At 34.6% G+C, this 22221-nt stretch overlaps 1 protein-coding gene across 1 annotated transcript in view; it reads left to right on the top strand.

The window, feature by feature from the left end:
- Positions 1–22221, top strand: part of LOC128676184 (protein unc-13 homolog B-like) — a 229728-nt gene that overhangs the window by 17470 nt on the left and 190037 nt on the right. Inside the window, exons 2-5 of the mRNA XM_053756181.2 lie at positions 8422–8451; positions 9113–9215; positions 19435–19549; positions 21817–21946. Of these exons, the coding sequence (XP_053612156.1) occupies positions 8422–8451; positions 9113–9215; positions 19435–19549; positions 21817–21946 (378 nt within the window). The remainder of the gene's footprint in view (positions 1–8421; positions 8452–9112; positions 9216–19434; positions 19550–21816; positions 21947–22221) is intronic.

Consider the following 22221-nt stretch of genomic DNA (forward strand, 5'->3'; position numbering starts at 1 on the left):
ATGTCGTCCAAACTAGATTTACGATCAAAGTAACATTGCTAACTTCATTAAAACAATTTCGTCTGGAGCTTTGCTTACCGTGGGTAGTACTATTATATATAGTAATACTTTTACTTCATTCACTTCTCACGGCCTAAAACATGATTTTATACTGTACGATAACGACGCGTAATGTGCATATAATAAGACACTGTGAGCTGCTTCTTTCTTAAAAAAAAAACAAGTAAATTAAATGAAAAATTTTAGATTTTATTTAAATTTGGAATTTTTCATTGAATGTTGCTAAAGTGGACATTACAGCGCAGGACACATTCAGTATGAAAACCATAAATTTAATGGAAAGACGACATCATAAGCAGCCACTCAAAATAGGGAAAAGTGGCGGAAGGTCTATCAATCAAATATTTGCTCAGAGTGTTAAGAAAGGGCCCTTCAGCTACTACTGCCAAACAAACAATGAAATGATCAGAAGGCGAATTTTCAGAGTACATATATATTATATATGTTAAGAAAAGATGAAATCAAGTCATTTATTAATTCATGCTTGGCAGAGTAAAGCTTAAAAGAAGAAAATACGAAAATGAATAAAAACTCTTTATATAACGAATTCATACATTCACAGGGAATAAAACATGAGATCAGAAATCTTGACTAGACTTAGTAAAGAAGTAGTTTATATTCAATATTAATACAACAAAAGGATTTGGATCGATGCCAGCATTTCAGTTATTTGTTCGGGTAGTGGGGCGGAAATTATTACGTTTTTATATTTCTGTTTTCTGCTTGTCACATTGTCAACCGCCAATGGTGTTCTACTTAAAAGTTTTTAAGTAGTTTCCTTAGTCCTTAGCTTGAAACTTATTATTTTATATTCTTTGGTAAATAAAATGGACCAGATATTTATAAATATAAATACTAATATGATATACGTGTATAAAAATGTAAGCTGTTATGCAACTTAAGGAAATGAGGTGGATAAAAGTATCAGAAGAGCCCAGATGAAAGGACAAGAGGTTTCTCATTTCCTGACAATGGTTCTGTTTCTTATTCTTAATATCCTTCATGTGTACACTGAATTGTGTATTAAACTCACGTACATCATTAAGATAAAGGAATACTTTTCATTCAATAATTCTTTCTCATTTCCAAGCTGCTACCATGTCTCAATGCTCCTACTTCAACGGCTAGTTTTATCGGAATATTTTATCGAAAAAGAAAAAGGCCAATTATGAAATGATTGGATGAAGAAATGTAGGGAAAAACCAAGGATAGAGAATAGGGATTCGTGTTAAAAGAAAAATGTTTTTGACCAACATTGGAACATAAACATAGACTAAAAATCAACGTATCCAGTAATGTAAAAATACACCCCGGTCATATTGTAATTACGCTAACAACTTTGGTGTAGTTCAAATTGTGTTTTTGTAATTAACTTTTCAGTATATACATGTTTGTTTGTAACTGGATTAAAATACAAATTGTTGTTGTAACTATAGTGCTTCATAAACTGGGTTGACTTTTAAACTACATTCAATATTTTAGCAAATTTAATCAGAAATTTTATCAAAAACGAGGAAAAAGATTCAATGTTCGATGTTTACATTTTTTTGTTTAGAAGAGAAACTCTAGGAGAAGGAAAATCTTAAACTTTTATAACGGGAACCGGTTAGAAATATGTTTTTCACGTCTTCCGACTGAAAGTGTGCCAAATGCGGATGCATGCAATGTTGAGCAGATTCTGTTTTGATGGAAGGGTAACACGTGCTCTCTATATTCCATAGGGTTGCGAATATTTCTAGTAATCTATAAAGGATATATTACAGATTTTAAAACGGGATTTACAAGGTCCCTATAAAGAACTATACAGAGTCGGGCCTTTATTTTTGTCTTGAGTTTTTTTTTAGGAGGGACAAATACGGGACGCGATATTACTCGGGACGCGATGGCTAAATACGATGACAGTCCCGTAAATACGGGACTTCAGCCAACCCTATCTATATGTAGGTCGGCACAGTGCCCTCACTGCTTCATGAATGCACAAGTTTCTTTGTCCCACTTTCACGCTTCGCCTATTGAAGCGTTGGCGCCAGATTTTGAAAAACAAGAGTCTCTAGCGCCACACCTTGCTTGAAGGGTTACGTAACAGAAAAGGTTAGTTGGTAGAAAAAAAAGTAGGATTTAAGACCGCCCTTCATTTTTTTGTAATAAAGTTCAATAAATGAATAAAGGCAATGTCGTATAAGTATAGATTATTTTACTTCCTTGTATATTCAAACTTCGATTACGAAGAAAATTTTACACACCTATAAAGTTGCAACAAGAGTATACTTAAATTAAACATAAAATTAAAGAGAAATCGATATTTCTTAAGACAGTGATGTTATTACAGTAAGCTTAAGGTACCGAGAATAAACTTATCCTGAGTAACGGCATTTAATTTACATTCGTAAAGTAGATCTGCACAAACCCAGTGAGTTTAAAGGCGCCTGAAATTCTTCCGGCGTCACCCAATTGCAATAAATTGCTTCCAAACAGTCTCCCAGATTTCAGCCTTGCCTGTAATTCGTTATTTACCCTTTTATTGGTTTTGTAGGTCACCCCTGTTTCTAAGCGTTTTGTTCTTATAAATTCAATTCATGAATCTTGTAAATTCCTTTGTTTTTGTCGTGTGTACTTACAAGGTTCTTATCAAGTGGTGAGAGTAAACAGTATCTATATAGCTTGAAAAATAAAAAAAATATTTAATAGCTATTTGTGTTCCAGTATACTGGGCAAAGGTTCTCTCTCTTCTTCCAAGAAAGGGTCTTCCAAACTGATATTCGGCTAGTAGCTGCATAAAAGATTTTTAAGCTCTCAGTACTCGCCTGGTTTAGGCGGATTTATTAGGTTTCTATGGAACGGCCCGGTCTTTCGAGGGTTTAGTGTGGGTCCTGCCGATGTGATTTAGGAGAAAAATTGTCAAATAAGTCAGTAACTTCGGCAAAATTACTCTTTATTTTCTCACGAGAATAAAAAAATATTAAAGAGATGATTTTTATTTTTATGTCCTTTCTTTATGAGACATGCGGAAAACAGAATTTTCTTGATCAAATCTGGAAAGAACTAGGTAAGTTTGTAGAAGCTACAGGCCTCCCTTTTTCACCAAGCAAACAGGCATGCAGCCCGCCTGGTGGGAAGTGGCCACCATAATCTATGATGGACGCCTGCGCCTTCAGGATTTATAACAAATTATCATCCTCATCATCAGGAGCCCTTATATCCCACTGCTGGGCATAGGTCTCTCTCAATGTAAACCATTCACCTCTTTCCCGTGCTGCTCGAAACCATTTTCGACCTATTAAGTAGCAAGATATATGAATTTTCAATTTGAAAGATTTCTATTTACTCTAAACTTCGTAAAGAAGAGCTTCTTTGTGCTACGCTATCTCACAGCAAATAACTTATGCGGAAATAAAGTCTAACATGAATGTTCTCCGACTGCTGTATTTGCACTGTTGTTGTCGCAACTCAGTAAGTCTTTATTAGGCTTTCAGTTTTTTTCGGAGCTATTCACAAAATCGGCCAACGTTTCATAAATGTAATGATGGGTGAGTTTCACGACTGTTGAGCGCGGCGTGTAGCGTTTCACATTAGAGACGCATATTTTTTTTTAAATAAAGAATAATTTTTTAAAATTAAAAATTAACATTGTACCAGTACTTTACTTATTTATACAATAGGATAACTAAATTGATTACTGTGCATGGTACATTTTAATAAAAACTAATGAATAAAAACTAATAAATAAAAACTAATAAACCCACGGCGGCGTTCAAAACGCTCGTGGAATTCACCCTAATATACATGTAGTAGTAATAATAAAGTATGTAGGAGTATTTCTCACTGAGTATTGTTCACTGATATATTAAGGTCTTTTGCCCTTCTTAGCGTGTCGGCTAGGCTTTGATTTTTAATGTTTATGACCATTACGACGCCAGTGATACAGCATTATCAGTCTTTACTTATCTTTAACCCTAAACAGGCAGACAGAGCCAATAATCGCGTAATTTGTTCATGTGTACCTTACTTCACACTAAACACGTGAAACTTGAGCTATCTTCTTTAGACAATTTGTATTATGTACTGTATAAGATGAAACGGATGATAGAGGTACTCGGCCCAATACGATCCGTGAAATTACCTACCCGTATAACGACGTCGGCCATTTATAAACTCGATTTTTGCGGATCCCGACTCGGACCTTTAGCGAACCGGAGCGGAGTTATTAGAGATGTAAAATGAGTGTTCTTCTCTGATAAGAGTGAGGTTTGATTCGAGATTTGACTCGATTTATCACCTCGTGCTTCAAGACAGACTTTTTAAAAGACATCTAAATATGGTCTGACAGATATTTTAAAAAATCTGGTGGATTGGTTTATCCTTTATGTGTTGTTTATATTTTATAATTTGAGTTTAATAATATAGTAGAAGTACTATTTAAGTTATACTATAAGTTACTAAACGTAATTCGTGTCAAAGTTTGCTTTTGCGGAATCTATTCAAATGTGTGAATTTATGTTCTTTGTTCTAGCCACTGAATTATACTGCAGTGTTTTTGGTTTTGTAGAGCGTAAATATTGTATGGTTTGCTTTAAGATACTTACATAAAATAAGACGTACATGGACATTAGGGGGACTATCTAAAACACCAAATTAGTATGCTTATTATATCTAAGTACTAGTTCCATATCGTTTGGCATAAGTATTGCATTGGAGTTTAAATGACAATAAAAAATTTAAATAATTTGGTAATGTGTAGTGAGTATATCGACTTTTGCAATTGCCTAAGTACTTCTAGTACGAGCTCGTTATTCTCGTTAATTAGCCTTTAATCATAAACCTCTTTAGGTTAACCAAAACGTTGGAAACGGATACAATTGGACCTGAAAGATATATGAAGTATACAAGTGAATATGAAAATGAATCTAACCATTGTTATTTGAGCCAAAACACTATTTTGGTTGATATCAAATTTGCGTTTTATTTCGTGTAACAGATTTACATAGTTTGCTGAACTTCGCCGCTCAGCCAATCAGAATGCGGCGCTGAGTCGCGTGCCGTCTGTCATTAGTACACGACTCAGAAATAGGCAGTACCGACATCAGCTTATATTAAGCTACGACTATACGAGATTGAACAAACATTATTTATACCTGATAACTGCTTTTCATTTAGATATAGACAGTTTATTTAATCTTTTCAGATAATAGCTGAAGCGGGTAGATATAATTTCTGTTAATATACGTCAATTCCAATTTCATACCTCATCTGGTAAACGGATTTTGATGTTTGTTTAATTAGGCTTTTATTTACAAAACTTCACGTAGTGTTTGAAGCGTATACATAAACATCTATTATATGTTATATGTATGTAATTATATTGCCAGTTTCGATAATATTTTCAAAGAAATGTAGCATTTTCCACATAAATTCGCGGAACAAAATCTAATCATAAAACCCACCATCAGTTTTGACGAAGTGACAATGTTCATGGCTCTTATCATTCCCATTTATATCTTTATAACACATCATTTGAACGTAGTAACGCACGGCGAACTCATTCTATTCACGTTAGAGTTCGGTGGGATACCAAGTGTAATTTAATATAACATTTTAATATACAAAGAAAGAAAAAGTCTTTATTTGGTAAGCATCACAAAATTATATGTATTTATTAATAATTCTGTTAAATGAAATGCTATATATCGTAGATATATCGTAGAGAATATATATATATATATATATATATATATCATTTCGTCACAATGTATATTGCTTGACAATTAAATGAAATGAAATGATATTATAATTTTTCAGTCTATCAGGACCAAATTGCCTGGTCAGCGTAATGTCACGGTTTCAGATAACAGCGACGCTAGTCTTCGTGGCTACTATAAAAGAAATAAGTTCATTGTATACAAACTAATAAATGAATTGACTGGTCCAAGTAGCTCTAATGTTACAGTGATACACTGAGAGTTCTAAACTAAAAAAACTTTCCTTCAAATAGTTCAGCTTGTTATCTGTTAAGGGTGAGTTGCACCAATCAATTTTGGCGTTGATTTTAACACGTGCGCCGTCGACTTTTAGACAAAATAGCGTTCTTTGTGTTTTTCTGCGTTTGTTCGAGTTAACGTCAAAGTTGACGGGTGCAAGTCAAAAGTAAAGGAGTAATAATTATCGATCGAAATTGAAAATAACTCCTTAATCACATTCAAGAATTTCTAACAAACATCTAGAATTTTCATCACATTTGCTCGCCATATTACGGCACTAGCGATTTAATCGTCATTCTCATTCTCTCATTCAATCATTTTAGTGCGAATAAAAACTTTCTTTCAAATCGTTAAGCTTGTCATCTGATAAAGGTGAGTTGCACCAACTTTGACGTTGACTTTAATACGCGCGCTGCTGTCCTTTAGACAAAATAGCGCACTTTGCGCATATTAAAGTTAACGTCAAAGTTGACTGGTGCAACTCACCCTAAGTGAAGGCAACAATTATTGATCGACGTTGAAAACAATTTCTTAAAGATATTTGTATAACAAACATTTTTAACAAACTTTTTATTACGCTTATTCGCAATATTATGGTACTTACTAGGGATTATTATTAAAAATTTATAAATGAAGGAGGAAATGTGAGCTAAACTGGACATAAAACTTTGTAAAAAAACTAAAAAGGAAGCGTGCGAATTACCATTATCTGATCTGTAAGTAAACGATACATATTATAAGGGCTGTAGAGGTATAAAAACCCAGGAATGTCAAGCGACGTCTCGTCAAAATGCCTCGGAACTTCAGCTTCTGCTGTTCAGCGTTGTTCGTTATTTATATGTATTTTTACACGCATAGTATTTATACGCATTTTGTTTGCAAAGAATCCCAATTTATATGCCCTATGTTCGAGTCCCTTTGTGACCTTTTTGCCGGCATTTTTTATTTATACTTGGGTACGGGACACACATGAACTGAGTTAGCTGTTTAAAATGCGAAATTTGCACATATATGATTATTCATATATTTGCACATATATGTTTTAAATATCTTCCAGTTATGAAATATAACATTCTTTTGACATTTCTAACTATTATATATATATATATATATATATATATATAATATATAAATATATATATATATATATATATATATATATATATATATATATATATATATATATGGTGAGAAGGTTGTAATTTATTTCTATTTTTAATTACACTTGACTGTTCTGGGTTACGTGGCATTAAACATCGATTTGAAGTTATTCTCGTACTTGACGTGTCGCACGCGAGCTGCTGAACCAATGAAGTCATTTTTAGGGTTCTGTATCTGAAAAGTTAATATCCGAACCATTTGTTGTCCGTCTGCCCGATTGTCCATTTGTATGTCTGTCAACTGTTAGAATAAAATACTCAGGTCTAACGGTATCTTTCTACTGTGAAGTAATCGAATTTGTAAGAAAACACGTTCAAAAGATATGACCATTTGAGTAGGTATAACCTCTTCCGGCATTATAATCATATAATTTAGTAAGAAGCATTGCCTTAACGCCCCTATTAATGAATAAATTTAAAAAACTTAAATATATGTCAGAGTCTCAGATTAAAGTAACTACTAGTGCTAGTTTGAAGCGTGTTGACTTATTTAATTCAAACTACGAAAATGTCACACTGTGACAATTTGTCTTTGGTGGTACGTTCATTCGTTCACGAATGAAAATATTCGATGTCCGTTCAGTTAGCTGTAGTGGTTCAACGATTCTATTCAAAGTAGTCGGGATTCAAACTTTGTACGGTAGTAATTATATTTTCGACACTAATTTGTCAGGCGGCGTCATGCAGCGAGGTTGTGTTTCTCTGAGATTATTTGCTATCCCATTGCGTCCCTTTATTCACATTGTTCTGCGATCATAGTGAAGTGGTTGTGTGACATAATATAGATTTCTTTGTGTTATTTTGTGAGTTTCTTTAGATTTCTCTGTGATTATACATAAAATTTTACGGAACCCTCGGAGCGTGAGTGTATATCACACTTGACCAGTTTTTACATTTTAGTTCTAAGTGGAAGTATTTGCGCAGTTTGGATTATATTTTTTCCAAAATCAGTTACGTCACAGGTAGTTCCTACAGTGAGTAAGAGCAACACTCTTTACTTAAAGTGCTGCGTCTTTCTAATAAAGTAAACTTTTCTAGTAAAGTAGATTATGAATAGATGTGGCGTCGTATTGGTGAACACAAATTTAGCAGAGTTAACGAGCTAAGAAGAAGAAGAATAGATTCTATTTTTCCACTTTTTTAAATTTTGAAATAACAATTACATTACATTTACATATCTTCCATTACATTATTTTAAAATTAATATGATCTTTTTATTGTTACAGTTAAAAAGGCGCGCTATGTTGGTATACAACGTAAGTATCATTATTTTAATTTAATCTATTTCGTACCGATCTCCTGTATAATTTGATCTATTTTAAGAAAAAATATCTCGTATCTAATTTTTCACTGGCGAGTTTAAAATAAGATTGTCATTGTTAATGAGAAAAAAGTTTTCGATGGTGAAATCCCAGCGGAGCTAAAAGAACTGAGTTAAGCAGATTAGCCAAAATCACCAAGGTTAATGAAGAACCCTTGTGGAATTTGAATTATTAATAAGGCACTCTCTATCACCCAGTAGCTTATTACAATTCAGTTTTTAATTTGAGAGTAAAAGTAACTTTAAATTCTTAAACAAAACAAAAATCGTAATCTATTATTTGTTTACTTTTTCTTTGAACTTTGATTAACAAAATGCATTCTGTTGGCAATTATTGGCTTTAATAACCAATTAAATTGATTAACAATAACAAAAGGAGTATTTAACATGATCAGTTGTAGTTAAAGTTTGTGTATAGAGTAACTAAACTTTTGACATCATGGCCAAAACTCTCATCAAAAGTTTCCTATATTCCGTGGTTTTAATAACCTTTCACAATTATCGTGAAAATATACAAATGTTTACAAGTGTGAACTTACTTTGCTGTTCAAAACGGAACCTTACCACATGTAATCAAGATTTATTTTCATCTACAGCCACACAGTACAACACATACGTGACACTAAAGCTGCAGAATGTCAAGTCGACGACGGTGACAGTGAAGGGCCCGACCCCATGTTGGGAGCAAGACTTCCTATTGTGAGTATTTTTAACTTTTACCTAACTTACCTAAAAAGCACAAAGTAGTTAATTTTATGTCATTCTATATGTTTTCGACATTTCTTATGTTCCGCATCTTTTAAAAATATAGTATGGTTTTGGTGCTATTCTGGTAACGTTCTTATTGCGTGTTCTTATTCGTTCATAGTCGTATTTCCTCATGGCTGAGGATCGTGGTCATTACGTAGTACACACACAACAACTTTCTTGGCACTATTAATGGAGTAGTTTGTCACTGCCTTCTCCACTTCACACACAAGTTAATATTCAACCAGTGTGCAGGTTTCCTCACGATGTTTTCTTTCATCGAAAGCAAGTCTACGAAAACTGCTATATACGAGTCACACTTGTATACAAATTCATGTGGCACGAGCTGATTTGAACCTGGGACCTTTCGATCCACATGCGGGCGTCTTAAACATTACACCACCACTACTTCACTAACAATGAGATGGAACTTTGAGTTAGGTAGGTAACCTTAACAAAATTCACAATTCGTTAGTTCGCCCAGTTGGATGTGATACTACTTCTAATTCTCGATTAAATTCATATTAAGTAATGAAAAATGAAAGAAAACTTTATCTTATTTATCAGCACATAAACATAAAACAAAAAGCAACTCTTGTTATAATGAAAAATAAGGCTGCAAAGGGAATTATGATTAATGTTGAGGCTCTCGCTATCCATTCGTAACCCTTGTAAATTCAGCGAGATTCTCCAGTCACATGCTCATGTCTCTGGGTTTGCGAGGCGCCCACCTCATGATGTGGGTCGCGCCAGTACATTCTTGTTATACTTTCTGTAAAGGTACTGAATTACTAAACCGTGGTCCTCACTAAGCGACGGAACATTGTAAGCGATATTCGTGTAATGGTTAACGGCGACTAATCACCACAACGTAGGCTACTTGTAAAAATATATGTTTGGTGTTGTCGCGCCGCGTCCGCGTCACGCTCGCACATTTAGGACGCCTGGTCCTGCCTGACCGGCGTCCTAAGCGAGCGTCTGCGGTTGCTTACGTATTTTGACACGATTTTCACAAGGTTGGTTGGTTTATATTTTGTAAGCTACCTTTTTCAAGTCTTTCTTTTACCACTACTTGAGGGCTTGCTTGGCTCTACTTTAGCCGTTTAATTCACTCATTTGTAAGTAGTAAATTAGTAGTTAATTTATAATTCCGGCCAATGAAAGACTTGTTGATGAAAACTAAATGTGCACATGGAAATGTATCCTACAAAAGTTTTATAAAATATCTCAATGCAACATGTTTTATAATTTTCAACATTATTTGAAAAGAACTAAGATATCATTATATTTTCGTCTTAATGACAATAATTTCACCGCTTACGGCTTCATTCATTTCAGTGGCGCAAAAATTATACGTCTTTTGTCACTAGGTCGTAATTTGCATGAGCTAGGGCCGAGTCCACGCTGTGGCTGCGATCAAACGCCGTGCCAGTTTTAGTTGCTAACACCACTCATTTGCATACAAACTACTACTCATTAAACGTTTGCGTACTTTGCACAATTGGCGGTTTTACACGAAACATAAAGGTAAATGTTAGATTTTCTAGATATTTTGCATCTTTAATGTAAGCGTTTTCCCGCTTGCCTTAAGCGTCGGAGCCCAAGCTTCTACTTTTTCTTTCCCGTTTCGCACGGCCGTCGGTATACTTTGTCATATCACTGCACGCTCCTCCTTTGCTGTCATGGTAAAGATAACACATCATGAGTGTATGTATTTACATAAACAAACATATACACATATTTGTGAACTAAAATTATTATTAAATTTACATGAGGTTTATACAAGTCGCAAATTCCCCAAAACCTTTTTAAGGTTTGATTCAGAATAATATGAGATGGCGCAATTTCTTTCTCTTCACAGGGATACATTGCCATTTTCTCATACCTAGGTAAAATGGGGAAAGTGACATACTTCAGTCTCAGTCTCAGTGGCTAATCAATTTAAGCGTGAGATAAACTAGGTGACAAAAACTTTATCTGTCGGATACAAACTTGGGGAGCAAGAAATGCGATTCTGACATTAAAGGGAAATTGATGGTCTGGGTTAAATTCAGGAGATAGCCGGCAAATATAAAATTAAGAATAAAAATTGTGAGGCTTTGAGAGTTATGCTACGTTGCGCTCCGTCGCGTCGTCCTCCTTTGCGTTGACAATAAATTGTATAGTTTTGACTTACATCGACAAATGTCAATGTCAAAAACTAGAAAACAACTGAGTACGACTGAGCAATGAGGCCTCGCTGCAAGTGCAGCTTTTATTTTTTTCTAATTAACTACTACTACTTTTAATAATATAATAGGAAATGCATAAAGAGTACAACACATTATCAACACAAGCAGTTCAAATAAACACGGACTCGTTCAAATAGAATGCTCGACACATTTCACTTGCCATTCAGGTTCTATTTTAACGTACACAGAAATAATGTTATTGTAATCGAGTAGGCGTGAACGTGGTTTCAACAAATGGATCCGGCGAATAAACTCTGAACGGTCTGGTTTTGGCGGTAATGGTCAGACTGCTACAAAACAATGAGGCTACAGAAATGCCAACAATATTAATCAAATTTATGTTTCTTTATTTTATTCGGTTCGTATCCGAATGAAGTTCGATTTACTTTATTCGGCGAACATACAGTCATCAATAAATATTAACTATGAACCTATCGACCATTTACATATTCTCATATGTAAGATGCTAAAAAGCTTGTTGATAGTTCCGTTTGGTGTAATGGTAGATTGGTAGAGATTCTTCTTCAGCCTATTGTCATTCAAGCTGAAAGACCTCTAGCGATTGCGCTTGATGCTCTTCGGTCTTTTGCTTTGCTTATCCATTTCTTTCCAGCAATATAGAGCTGACAATCCGTCCATTTTTGAACCCACATTTCGGCGTCTGGGTCTTATCTCCTGTACCACTTTTCCTCGTCATTCACAGGTGAACAGATGTGGCATGTGTGGCTCGCACGCCTAATGTATTTTTACGAGATTTTAAAATCGGAAATCTACATAAACAGAACAAATGTGAGTTGCCGTTTCAAAAATATTATAACAGTATATACAGCCTGTGAAAACATTTTAATAACAATTTGTACCAACTTTAGTTTACAGTTAGTCCGTAATTTCATGAAATTCGTATTCCTCGCTCTAATTTTGTTTTATTCGCTTACGGTAATTTATTGTACTCAATTTCGAATTTGATGTTTTTGTTAAAGCAAATGATTTCCAAACGAGAAGAGGATGTATGTAGCTATGTTTGGAAAATGTGCTGTTTACCACACATTTCCCAAACGTAGCTAAGAACATTCAAATAATAAAAAAAACAAGATCTAAATCGGTTTAGCGGTTTGGCTACGACGTCTCGGACAGATAGATACATTAAACTAATGACTCCCCTCCTTCTGTCGCCGGGAGGTTAAAAATTATTGTAAATGAGCAATAATAAAATATTTATTATATAGGTGGTAATATTTCTGAACTCATTACGAGAGGATTATGCCATGTCTCCGCGCCTACACGAAATATTTATAAAGGTAAATTTGCTAATGAAGTATTTTTTGCTGTGTGGGTTGGCAAGAAAAAAAGATGTATTACTTGTCTGTAGGTACATACAAAGTGCGGAGGTTTCAAAATATACCGAAAAGAGATACAAAATAACACACAATAAAAGTACTCTTTGAAGTATTTTTATACTGGTATTTTATAAACAGGCAGTGTTTCGTATTTTGTGTTCTATTTGAGTATATTAGTGGTGATGGTCTAATAGCGGACCCTGGGCTCCGATGCTCAACGGCTGAGGAAGAAACCGGGAACACGCTCAGATTAGAGATAATGGTAGTAGTAGGCATTTAACTTTTGAAGTCAGCCTGATTCTAGATTATATTGTTAAACAAAACAACATTTTTGAGTTTAATGTTTAAAAATGTAAAGAATATATATATATTATAAACAAATTTTCTCCATAACATAGATGCTCGTAAACAAATTTTCTTGAAATTGTATAATAATCTACCTGTGCACAATCAACATAATTATGTCCAAGCGTTAACCATGATATGAGCCAGTCCCACTCAAGTTGGAGATTAAACTAAGTTATTGCGACAGCTATGTTCGTTACAGTAATTGCAAGCTACAGATCTCGCATTTCTATATTACCATATTGTTATTTTATGTACATAATAACCGCGTCATTAGCTGAATTTGAAATTGAATCGCTAAGCTAAGGTTCCTGTCTTCTATTTCTTCGGAGCGTTTTCCAGGTTATATTATCTATCGTAGAGTAAATTCAACGGAATCGCGTGCTTTCGGGATAAAAAGTAGCCTATGTCCAAGATTTCAGCTACCCCAATACAAAATTTCATGAAAACTTGCCCAGCCGTTTGACAGGGAAGAAGTAACAAATATAAACTTTCGCCTTTTACTTTATAATTTATAGTGGGATAGAAATCGCGTTTTTTTCTTTTTGTCTAATCATCCAGTAAAGTAAACAAAATATAGTAAATTTCGTAGACATGTCACCACCAATTTCGCGATCAATTAAATTGAATATAGTTCAATGCTCCAATTATTTATCAACTGCAATTGACTATTATCACATAATGAGGGTTGGAATCTATCGATCGTTTGTTTATCGATGCAGCCTAAGTGCTGATAAATCCGGATTATTCTGCCGTATTCGAATGTGACTCTATTGTTTGTAGCTTGAATATGACGTGATTTGGTGACCGTGTGAGACCTCATTATCTGTGTGTTTTAAACTGTAAATACTCAATATTCTTGTAAACTTGTAAAGTATTGTAGTATATTTCAGTAACACTTTAGAAACAAACATGAAAAACAGTGTTCAAAGTAATATTCGGATATAGCTAAAGTCATTGTCTGTAAGTAGAATTTAAAATCTCATAGCTTTTATAAAAACATAAGACGCTAAAATTACTTCCATTTTATTTCTGATTTAAAGTGATGTATGATTCGGTTGAGCAAGAGCTTTATATAGCTTGTTTTTATATGAAAGAAAGCGATTAAGTAAAGTAGAAAAAAAATGGTTTTGCTAGTATAACCTATATAAACGATGGCGAACCTAAACGAGGCCTACGATAGAGCCATACGTTCAGCACATATTGGTGGACCTATACTATATATTTAATAGCCTTTCTGACTAGATTAGAAGAATATGTATAATTGTATTTGACCTTGTCAGATAGTATTTGTAAATATTCTTCATTAAAGCTTAAGCGTTCTATTTACGGTGCTATAGACGCTTATTTCAGTGCTAAAGGTAATGTCCAAAGCCACAGAGCAGCTGAGCTCGGCCCTTCAATCAACGAAGGCTAACTCCATCACGATCCATGCTATTATACCAAGCTATTTTAGACGGCTTAATGTACGCCTACCCTGTTATTCTGGGGTCGGGACCCCACTCCGTCTTTTCACGAGCATCTGTATCCATCAGTTACGAAGCTCGTGTGATACGCAATCAACTATTCAGACTCCAATTTCCTAATGTCTTAGTCATGACTGATGCCTTTAGGCGACTTTTAAAGACTATATCTGACACCAGTATTGTTATGTATAAAATACTCTAAACGAAAGAAATAATATTTAGGTCCAGAAGTTCTATTTAAATTATGAAGCTGACAAATCATTATTGCTATGTGAAATTAGAGATTAAATTAGAAATTAGAGATTAGAGAAAAATAAAAGTCAAATTAAGTTACAATAACAAAACGAAATATAAGACTTACGTATTTAGCAATTGTATCGAAACTATTTATTTTGTAACTGCAAAGAAATATTTATTACTTATTCATTTTTGAAAATCGATCTCGGTTCCGAAAGAGCGCTCGATTTGAGCAGATTTATTTTCGGCTACAAATTAAATTCAAATGTACGCAGACCTAGAATACCTTAACCTTATATGAAGCAATGCTAATCCCCCATTATACTCCTATCTATTGTGCTTTCAACAAGCGCCGCTGATTCCTCATTGTGGAGCAGTGTTTGAGCGCATCAACCCTTCTCTGTTTAACCCAATTCAAATCTCGGACCAGAAATAACTCGAGAGCTAAACCTAGGTAACTAACTATGCGTTTATACGCTATGTTACGAAAGAAGCCGTATATATTCTTTGACAAATAATAATTGAAAGTAAAACGAATATTGATTTGGTTTGTATCAGCTAAAGACCGACAATCAAGCTTTAAATCATTATTCGCTGCATTATTGAGAATAAAGTATTTGCCTCTTGAATCCCTCTCCCAGAATTTCTCTCACTTCAGAGTGATTTTCCCATTCTCATGTTCATGTCCTTCTCTATACTTCAAACAATATTTTATGAAGATTTCCTGAACAGATAAGGCGTAAAGAGTTAACAAACAAACAAATAAATAAACCTACTTTCGCATTTATAATATTAATTGGGATTAGGTAAATTAGCAATGCAATCTTTACCATATGTTGTTTGCTAAACTGTAAGTCGTTACCTGTGCTTCTGTGTTATACAATAAATTTTCAAACAGCACACTAGACCTTGGAGTTATTGATATTTCAGCTACTAGATGATTTAAAAAAAATAATATTCCCTTACATCAAAATGTCAACATGAGAAGGATAGAACGATAGGACTAAACAGGTTACCTAGTCATAAGTGGGCCGAAAGCGTAGACGTCCTAAGTGCTTGTATAGAGCTGTTCAAATTAATGGTGTCAACCCTACGATCCTAATGGATGTCTACTAAGTGAAGGTAAATCGTCATCCTTCAGTAGGACCTCTGCTCGCTTCCGTTTTATATTGTGCATTGTCCTTTTTGAAAGTAATTGTTGAATATGTCTCAGTAATTTATGGCCTACTTTTCACTGGTACAGCGTGACTTGAATGATTTGCAGTTCTCAGCCTAAAATTACAGCTGTTCTATTAGTCAGCTTGGAGGATGTTGTGGAGGTTGGTGTATAAAACTTATATTACATTTTTTAACATAAAAATTAAAAAAAAAGCAATAAATTGTGACAATAAAGCGTTAATTAGCACTAGAAGGCGTGGAATCATAACTCCAATTTATTATGGGCACACCCTTCTCTGACATAGACTTATCAAAATACATAAATATTTGCCCAGACAACGACTTTGAGCGGATGAATATTTTTCTTTTTAGATTTGTTTTCACTGGCAACAACCTCTCATCCAATTTCCGGGTCGTCCTTGTAACAAAGAATTATGTTTACGTATCTTAAACTTTTTTGTATGAGTGGCTCGATATAAAGAACTCTCAATATCTAGACAGACTTATATTAGTTTTATTAAAGTAGATATTTTCGTCATCATAGTAATAAGTAGCTATTTTAATATTTCCTTTGTGGGGGTACTACTCTTTTTTATATATGGATAAATAGGGAATAAGCTATGATCCACTACGCTCAGTGTGGATTAGTGTGATTTAACATGTAAATACAGCCGAGACCAGCTATTTTAAGAAACTACAGGACGTGTGTTGATATGATAAAAAAACAGGTATTTTTCATGTAGGTCTGCTATTTATTTCAAGAAGTGGCCGTATATCGAGAGTAAAAATAAGTTATTATTTTCAAAAATAAGTTAAAAAGCATTTGTGACTTGTATAACAAATCCATTTAAGTAGAAGTTAAGTTTATAAAATTAGCATTGGTATTATTTATACTAGTGGATGAGCATTTTTTTGGACGAATATGTACAAAATACCTACCACTGTAATAATACAAAATTCGTGTTAAAAGTCTTAATTTCCTAAAATTATTCGTTCTTATATTCAATATAACAATCATCACTCAAAATCTTCTTAACTGAAAAGCTCTTAAACGACTTATCAACGAGTGTTTTTCTCAACAACCCTGCCAATTACTGAGGCATTAAAGCTTGTCTAGACAGAATGTGTAAACATTGTCTCAAGTGTTGCACAGAACCAATCAATATGGCCGAAGAAATTTTAATTAAAGGGAAGAAACAAAGGGAATAATCAGAAATCTAGTAACAATAATTGAAGTTGATATTACTTTTAAGGTACTATTTCACTTCATCATAATATTGGATTAAACTTTATTTGCTGTTTTTGGTAACAATTTGACTTGGATAGACTTGGTTTCCTCACAAACGAGGTTATCACATAGGCATGTAAATATATTTTACATTTGACTTCGACTGGTAATTCTTCAAAATTTTCGCCTTCAACAAACTAAAGTAACTGCAGATTTAAAATGATAGAGACTAGATTGCGATTGCGCTAGCGGCTTTACGCGCGTGAATTTCCCACGAGAACATTATTTTCTATATCCATCCCCATCCCCCTAACTAGGTGCATGTATACTGAAACGAAGAATAACCATTTTTCATGAAATTTAACCGAATAGAATAGACGTGAACGTTTGGATCAGCTTAAACTATGATCCCATTAGCAGTAGTCAATGCAAATTGCTGTATGTTGCGCCATCTGGCCTTACGAGTCTGCAGTGGGAACGGGTAACCCTCACCGAATGGATACGTTTATGATGCACTGATTGCTGACAAAAGCAATTTCATATTTTGATCTTGGTTATATTAAATGATTGTAAGAAATTCAACATGATATCAAAATCATTATTTTTAGTAAAGTATAAAATTGAAGTGCATAATATTGTTTATGTGAAAACTTTATGGAAATTACACGTAAGAAAACAAATAAGAACACTGAAACACAAATATCATTGTGTACAAAAAAATTGAGATCGATTTATACGTATAATATCTGAAAATCTATAACAACACATTTCCAATTGAAAGTTGTGTGAAGCACTTCTTAAAAGAATGTACCCTTAAATTATTTTCTTCACAAATTGGTAAAAAGTTATTGAAAATTCGTACCACGAAAAGAACCTTGGTTCTTTTCGTGGTAAAAATGACGAACCTGCAAGCAGGGTGAACGTGGTTATTGTACCCAACAATAAATTTGAGGAACCACTTGATCATCTTTTTCGTCGGTTGATTGTTTCACGAACGTTACGATACGAAGTTACCTATACGTTTTTTATAGCGCTATATGGAACTGATTTGACGGACTCTCTCTCTCATCTGAGCATTTTCTCTGTTCCGCTTCGCTTCATCTTCGGTCCGCTTTGCTACATTTTCGTCTTCATTTCGCGCGGTCGTCTGTACCCCTAGTTGTCAGACCCAATGATCTGACGTCTAGGGATACAGCCGTGCCATGCACGCCTGACTGATTTATCGGATTGCTTGATCTAACAAGAGCCTTATTTCACATGACAGCAGTGATTTTGCGGGGGACAGTAAATAAATTGGAGCTATTTATAGTTATTTAAGAATACATGTATAATAATATGACAGAATATATGTATATAGTAAGAGGAAGTATGAAAGTAGCACCAGTTAATGAGAAATTAAATAGTTATAGGTTAGGCTGTTACTATATTTTAAGAAGAGATGAAACTCACGTCACTCAAAGGGCATTAAAGATGGAAGTAAAGGGTTCCAGGAATAGAGGAAGACCTAAGAAGAAATGAATAGAGTGTGTCAATGATAGTATGAATAGGAAAGGAGTATCAATGGATATGGCGAATGACAGAACGAAATGGAAGGAACTTACATACTGTGCCTACTGACCCCACATGACCCACTCATGTAGGGTCATAAGGTCAAGAAGAAGAAGAAGATTAAGAAAAATTTAGTTAATTAAGAAAAACGTTTCATGTGAACTTGGGGAAGGGTAGCCATTATTAGAAATTCTCAATGGACCTTTCGATCATTAAGTTTACTCGGCACATGACACTTTGGGAAATTGGTTATGGTCAAGTAGAAACTTAGAAATTATCTATCTATTATATAGACTTAAAACAACATAGTGAAAGTTTGATAACTATTGCAATATTTCGTCTTTAAAAAGTTTTACAGAGACCTGTAGCTATATATCTTATGTTCATATAAAATACTAGCTTTTCCCCCGGCTTGGCCCGCCTGAATTTCCCATGCGAACATTTATTTTTCCGAGATGATAGTTATCCTAATGTCCTTCTCCGTACTTTGATATTAACACATTATGTATAATGAAAATTTTCAAGATATAGCTACGGAGGGAGATATACATATATATTTATGAATATAAATATATATATATATTGATTGATTATAATATGATAGTTATACTCTTGTTACAGTGAGGTCAACGATATCAACCTCGGCCTCTTGGTAGAGGTGTGGAACAAGGGCGTCATCTGGGACCGAGCGCTCGGCTACCACTACCTGCCTCTGACCTCCATCGCCTACAACGAGGTAAGAGTGAGATAGTGTAGTGAGGTCAACGACATCAACCTCGGCCTCTTAGACGTATAAATAAGCCATAAGTGGAATTGTAGGGAATAAATGGTTTAATGTTACTTGCGAAGCAGCACCTTTAGATACATTTTTGGTCACCCATCGAATGACCGATCATTGTAAGAGTGTCTTAACCGCCAGTATCACAGCCCGAGCGCGCTAACTACTGCGCCCTTGAATTTCTCATTTGATTTATCATATAATTGGGAATATCGTAGTTGTATAAAATTACGACGATGCCTAAATGCAAAATAAATTAGTATGTCGTATTGAATTCCGAGTAACTATCCATCTATTACTTTTAATTGGGTGAGATCGTTGTGGATGGCGAACATCGGCAATTGATCGGATTAGCCCTGAGCAATAATGAAACATCAGTAATTTGCTACATAAGGGACCTATCACACTGGCTGTGATATTTCATTCGAAATTTCATTCGAAAATAAAAATTATATCTTTTCCTCATACGAGTACTTGCCTCTTTTGAATTAGATTATGATGTGTCGCCTCATACGATGTTTAAGTAAGATATGTAGTGGTTATATTCTAGGGCAGAAACAATATGCCACAAAATTATAATAATCATAAATCATATGTAGGTATGTTGTCTTGCAATTCAATCAGTTTAATTGAAAATGATTTACTATTACAAAACAATTGACGACCTCGGTGGCGCAGTGGTAAAGTGGACTGCCCCTGAACCGAGAGTTCCCGGGTTCGATCCCCGGTCGGGTCATGATGGAAAATGATCTTTTTCTGATTGGCCCGGTCTTGGATGTTTATCTATATATGTATTTGTTATAAAATATAGTTTCGTTGAGTTAGTATCTCATAACACAAGTCTCGAACCTACTTTGGGGCTAGATCAATCTGTGTGATTTGTCCTAAATTTCCTAATATTTAATTGGCATGAGATAATTTCGATTCAATGTAAATCTTGAAATAAAAATCTTTTTAAATAAAATCATATTTATTTTTTATTACATGTTATATTTGTGCCAGCCACTTATTATCAAATTATTAAATCTCATGACAACGTCAACCTGTGTGCCCGTATTATACAATACATAAATAAATTAAATATACATGCAGAACACCGACGCCATGAAAAAAAGATTGCTAATTTGTTACGATAAATATACGTGGGTGGGAAAGGTCCCTATTAAAGGATCCTTGATCGATGGCCGGTAGACCTTTACATTCGCTGTACCGATGAACATTGTTCTTTCATGCTAGGTAAAATAGGCATTCAAATAAATTTAGTTACTGGAATTTGAGAAAAACAAGTTTTTTACAAAAAAGTAATTCCTGTCATAAACTTTTATTCTTTTAGTCTCTAATGTTATAATGTTATGTTATAGATTTATTAATTGTAAGATAATAAATGCAATGATTTATTATCTTACAATTAATCTTATTTAAAAAAATGTTTTTCTTATGTAAAATGCCTGGCGACCGGATTGGCTCGGGCTCATCGATTTGGTCTATTTTTATTTGAGACCTTAGTAAAAATAGATTCACTAGCTTGTGTACGTTAATACGGGTTAAAATATTAAACCTACTATAATGATTCATAGTTACACAGTTATAGTCTGTGTTCATTGTAATTAGAACTCCTTGTGAGTAGAATGAGTCACGCGCATTTTAAAAAATAACTTTTTAGGAATAAAGATTTGCGTTAATGTGCAACTCAGTCAAGAACTGTTTGTTCTACAATCGTATATGAGATCATTATATTCCCTTTCTTATAAGTATATTTGATAATTTATCATCACCTCATTTTTATCTGTTGTCATGAGGAGCAGTGCGGTATAAGTGTCATTTTTATTTCCTTGATGAGGACGTCGCGTCATTGCAATCCATCAATCAATCAAGATGATCAATCCTCACATACTGGATTTATTTTACCCAATGATATGTTTAAACTCAGTGCTATCTTATTTCTGTGTGATGAAAAGAGTTCCGAACCACCCAACTCTGAATGTTAGGTTTACCCCTTGGGTGGTCTATGGATAAACTCTTCGCTGCGGAACGGTTCGCCGAAAATAACGATCGCCCCGTGACGGTTCTACATTAATCGGTTCGTAAAACTTATCGGCGGTCTCATGAACAAGACTATCGTTTGATTTCATATTTATTTATTTAATAAGTTGTGCAGAACAGGTTACCGTCATAACACAAAATATACCATTACAATTAAAATATTTAATGACATGTCCATGCAGGTCCAGGAGTGTGGCGGGCGCTGGGTGGAACTGGAGGCGCAGCTGATGATGCGCGGTGGCGCGGTGGTTGGCACCACCGGACCTACGGGGCACGCGCTTCTGCTGGACTGCCGGTTCGAGCCGCCTTTCGGTGAGTACTGCCTCTCTCTCTCTCTCTCTCATAGTAACAATCGGGGTGATGAAGCCCGCGATCAGCATTGAAAATAATGCTTTGCCAATTTTGAAGATTCAGCTGTTTTGCAACCTCCTTAGGAGTTGTTGCCTGTTAGCTGCCAACGTTGTTTCCCTTAGTCGTCTCGTACGATATTTACGGGATATAGAGCTGTCGTATTCTAAGACGGAACCATATGGAACTACGATGAGTTTCTAAGTCTAAATTGTAAAGATAATACGTGTCTTTTGTTC

This window comes from Plodia interpunctella, chromosome 15 (assembly GCF_027563975.2).
Source record: "Plodia interpunctella isolate USDA-ARS_2022_Savannah chromosome 15, ilPloInte3.2, whole genome shotgun sequence".
Classification (NCBI taxonomy): Eukaryota; Metazoa; Arthropoda; class Insecta; order Lepidoptera; family Pyralidae; genus Plodia; species Plodia interpunctella.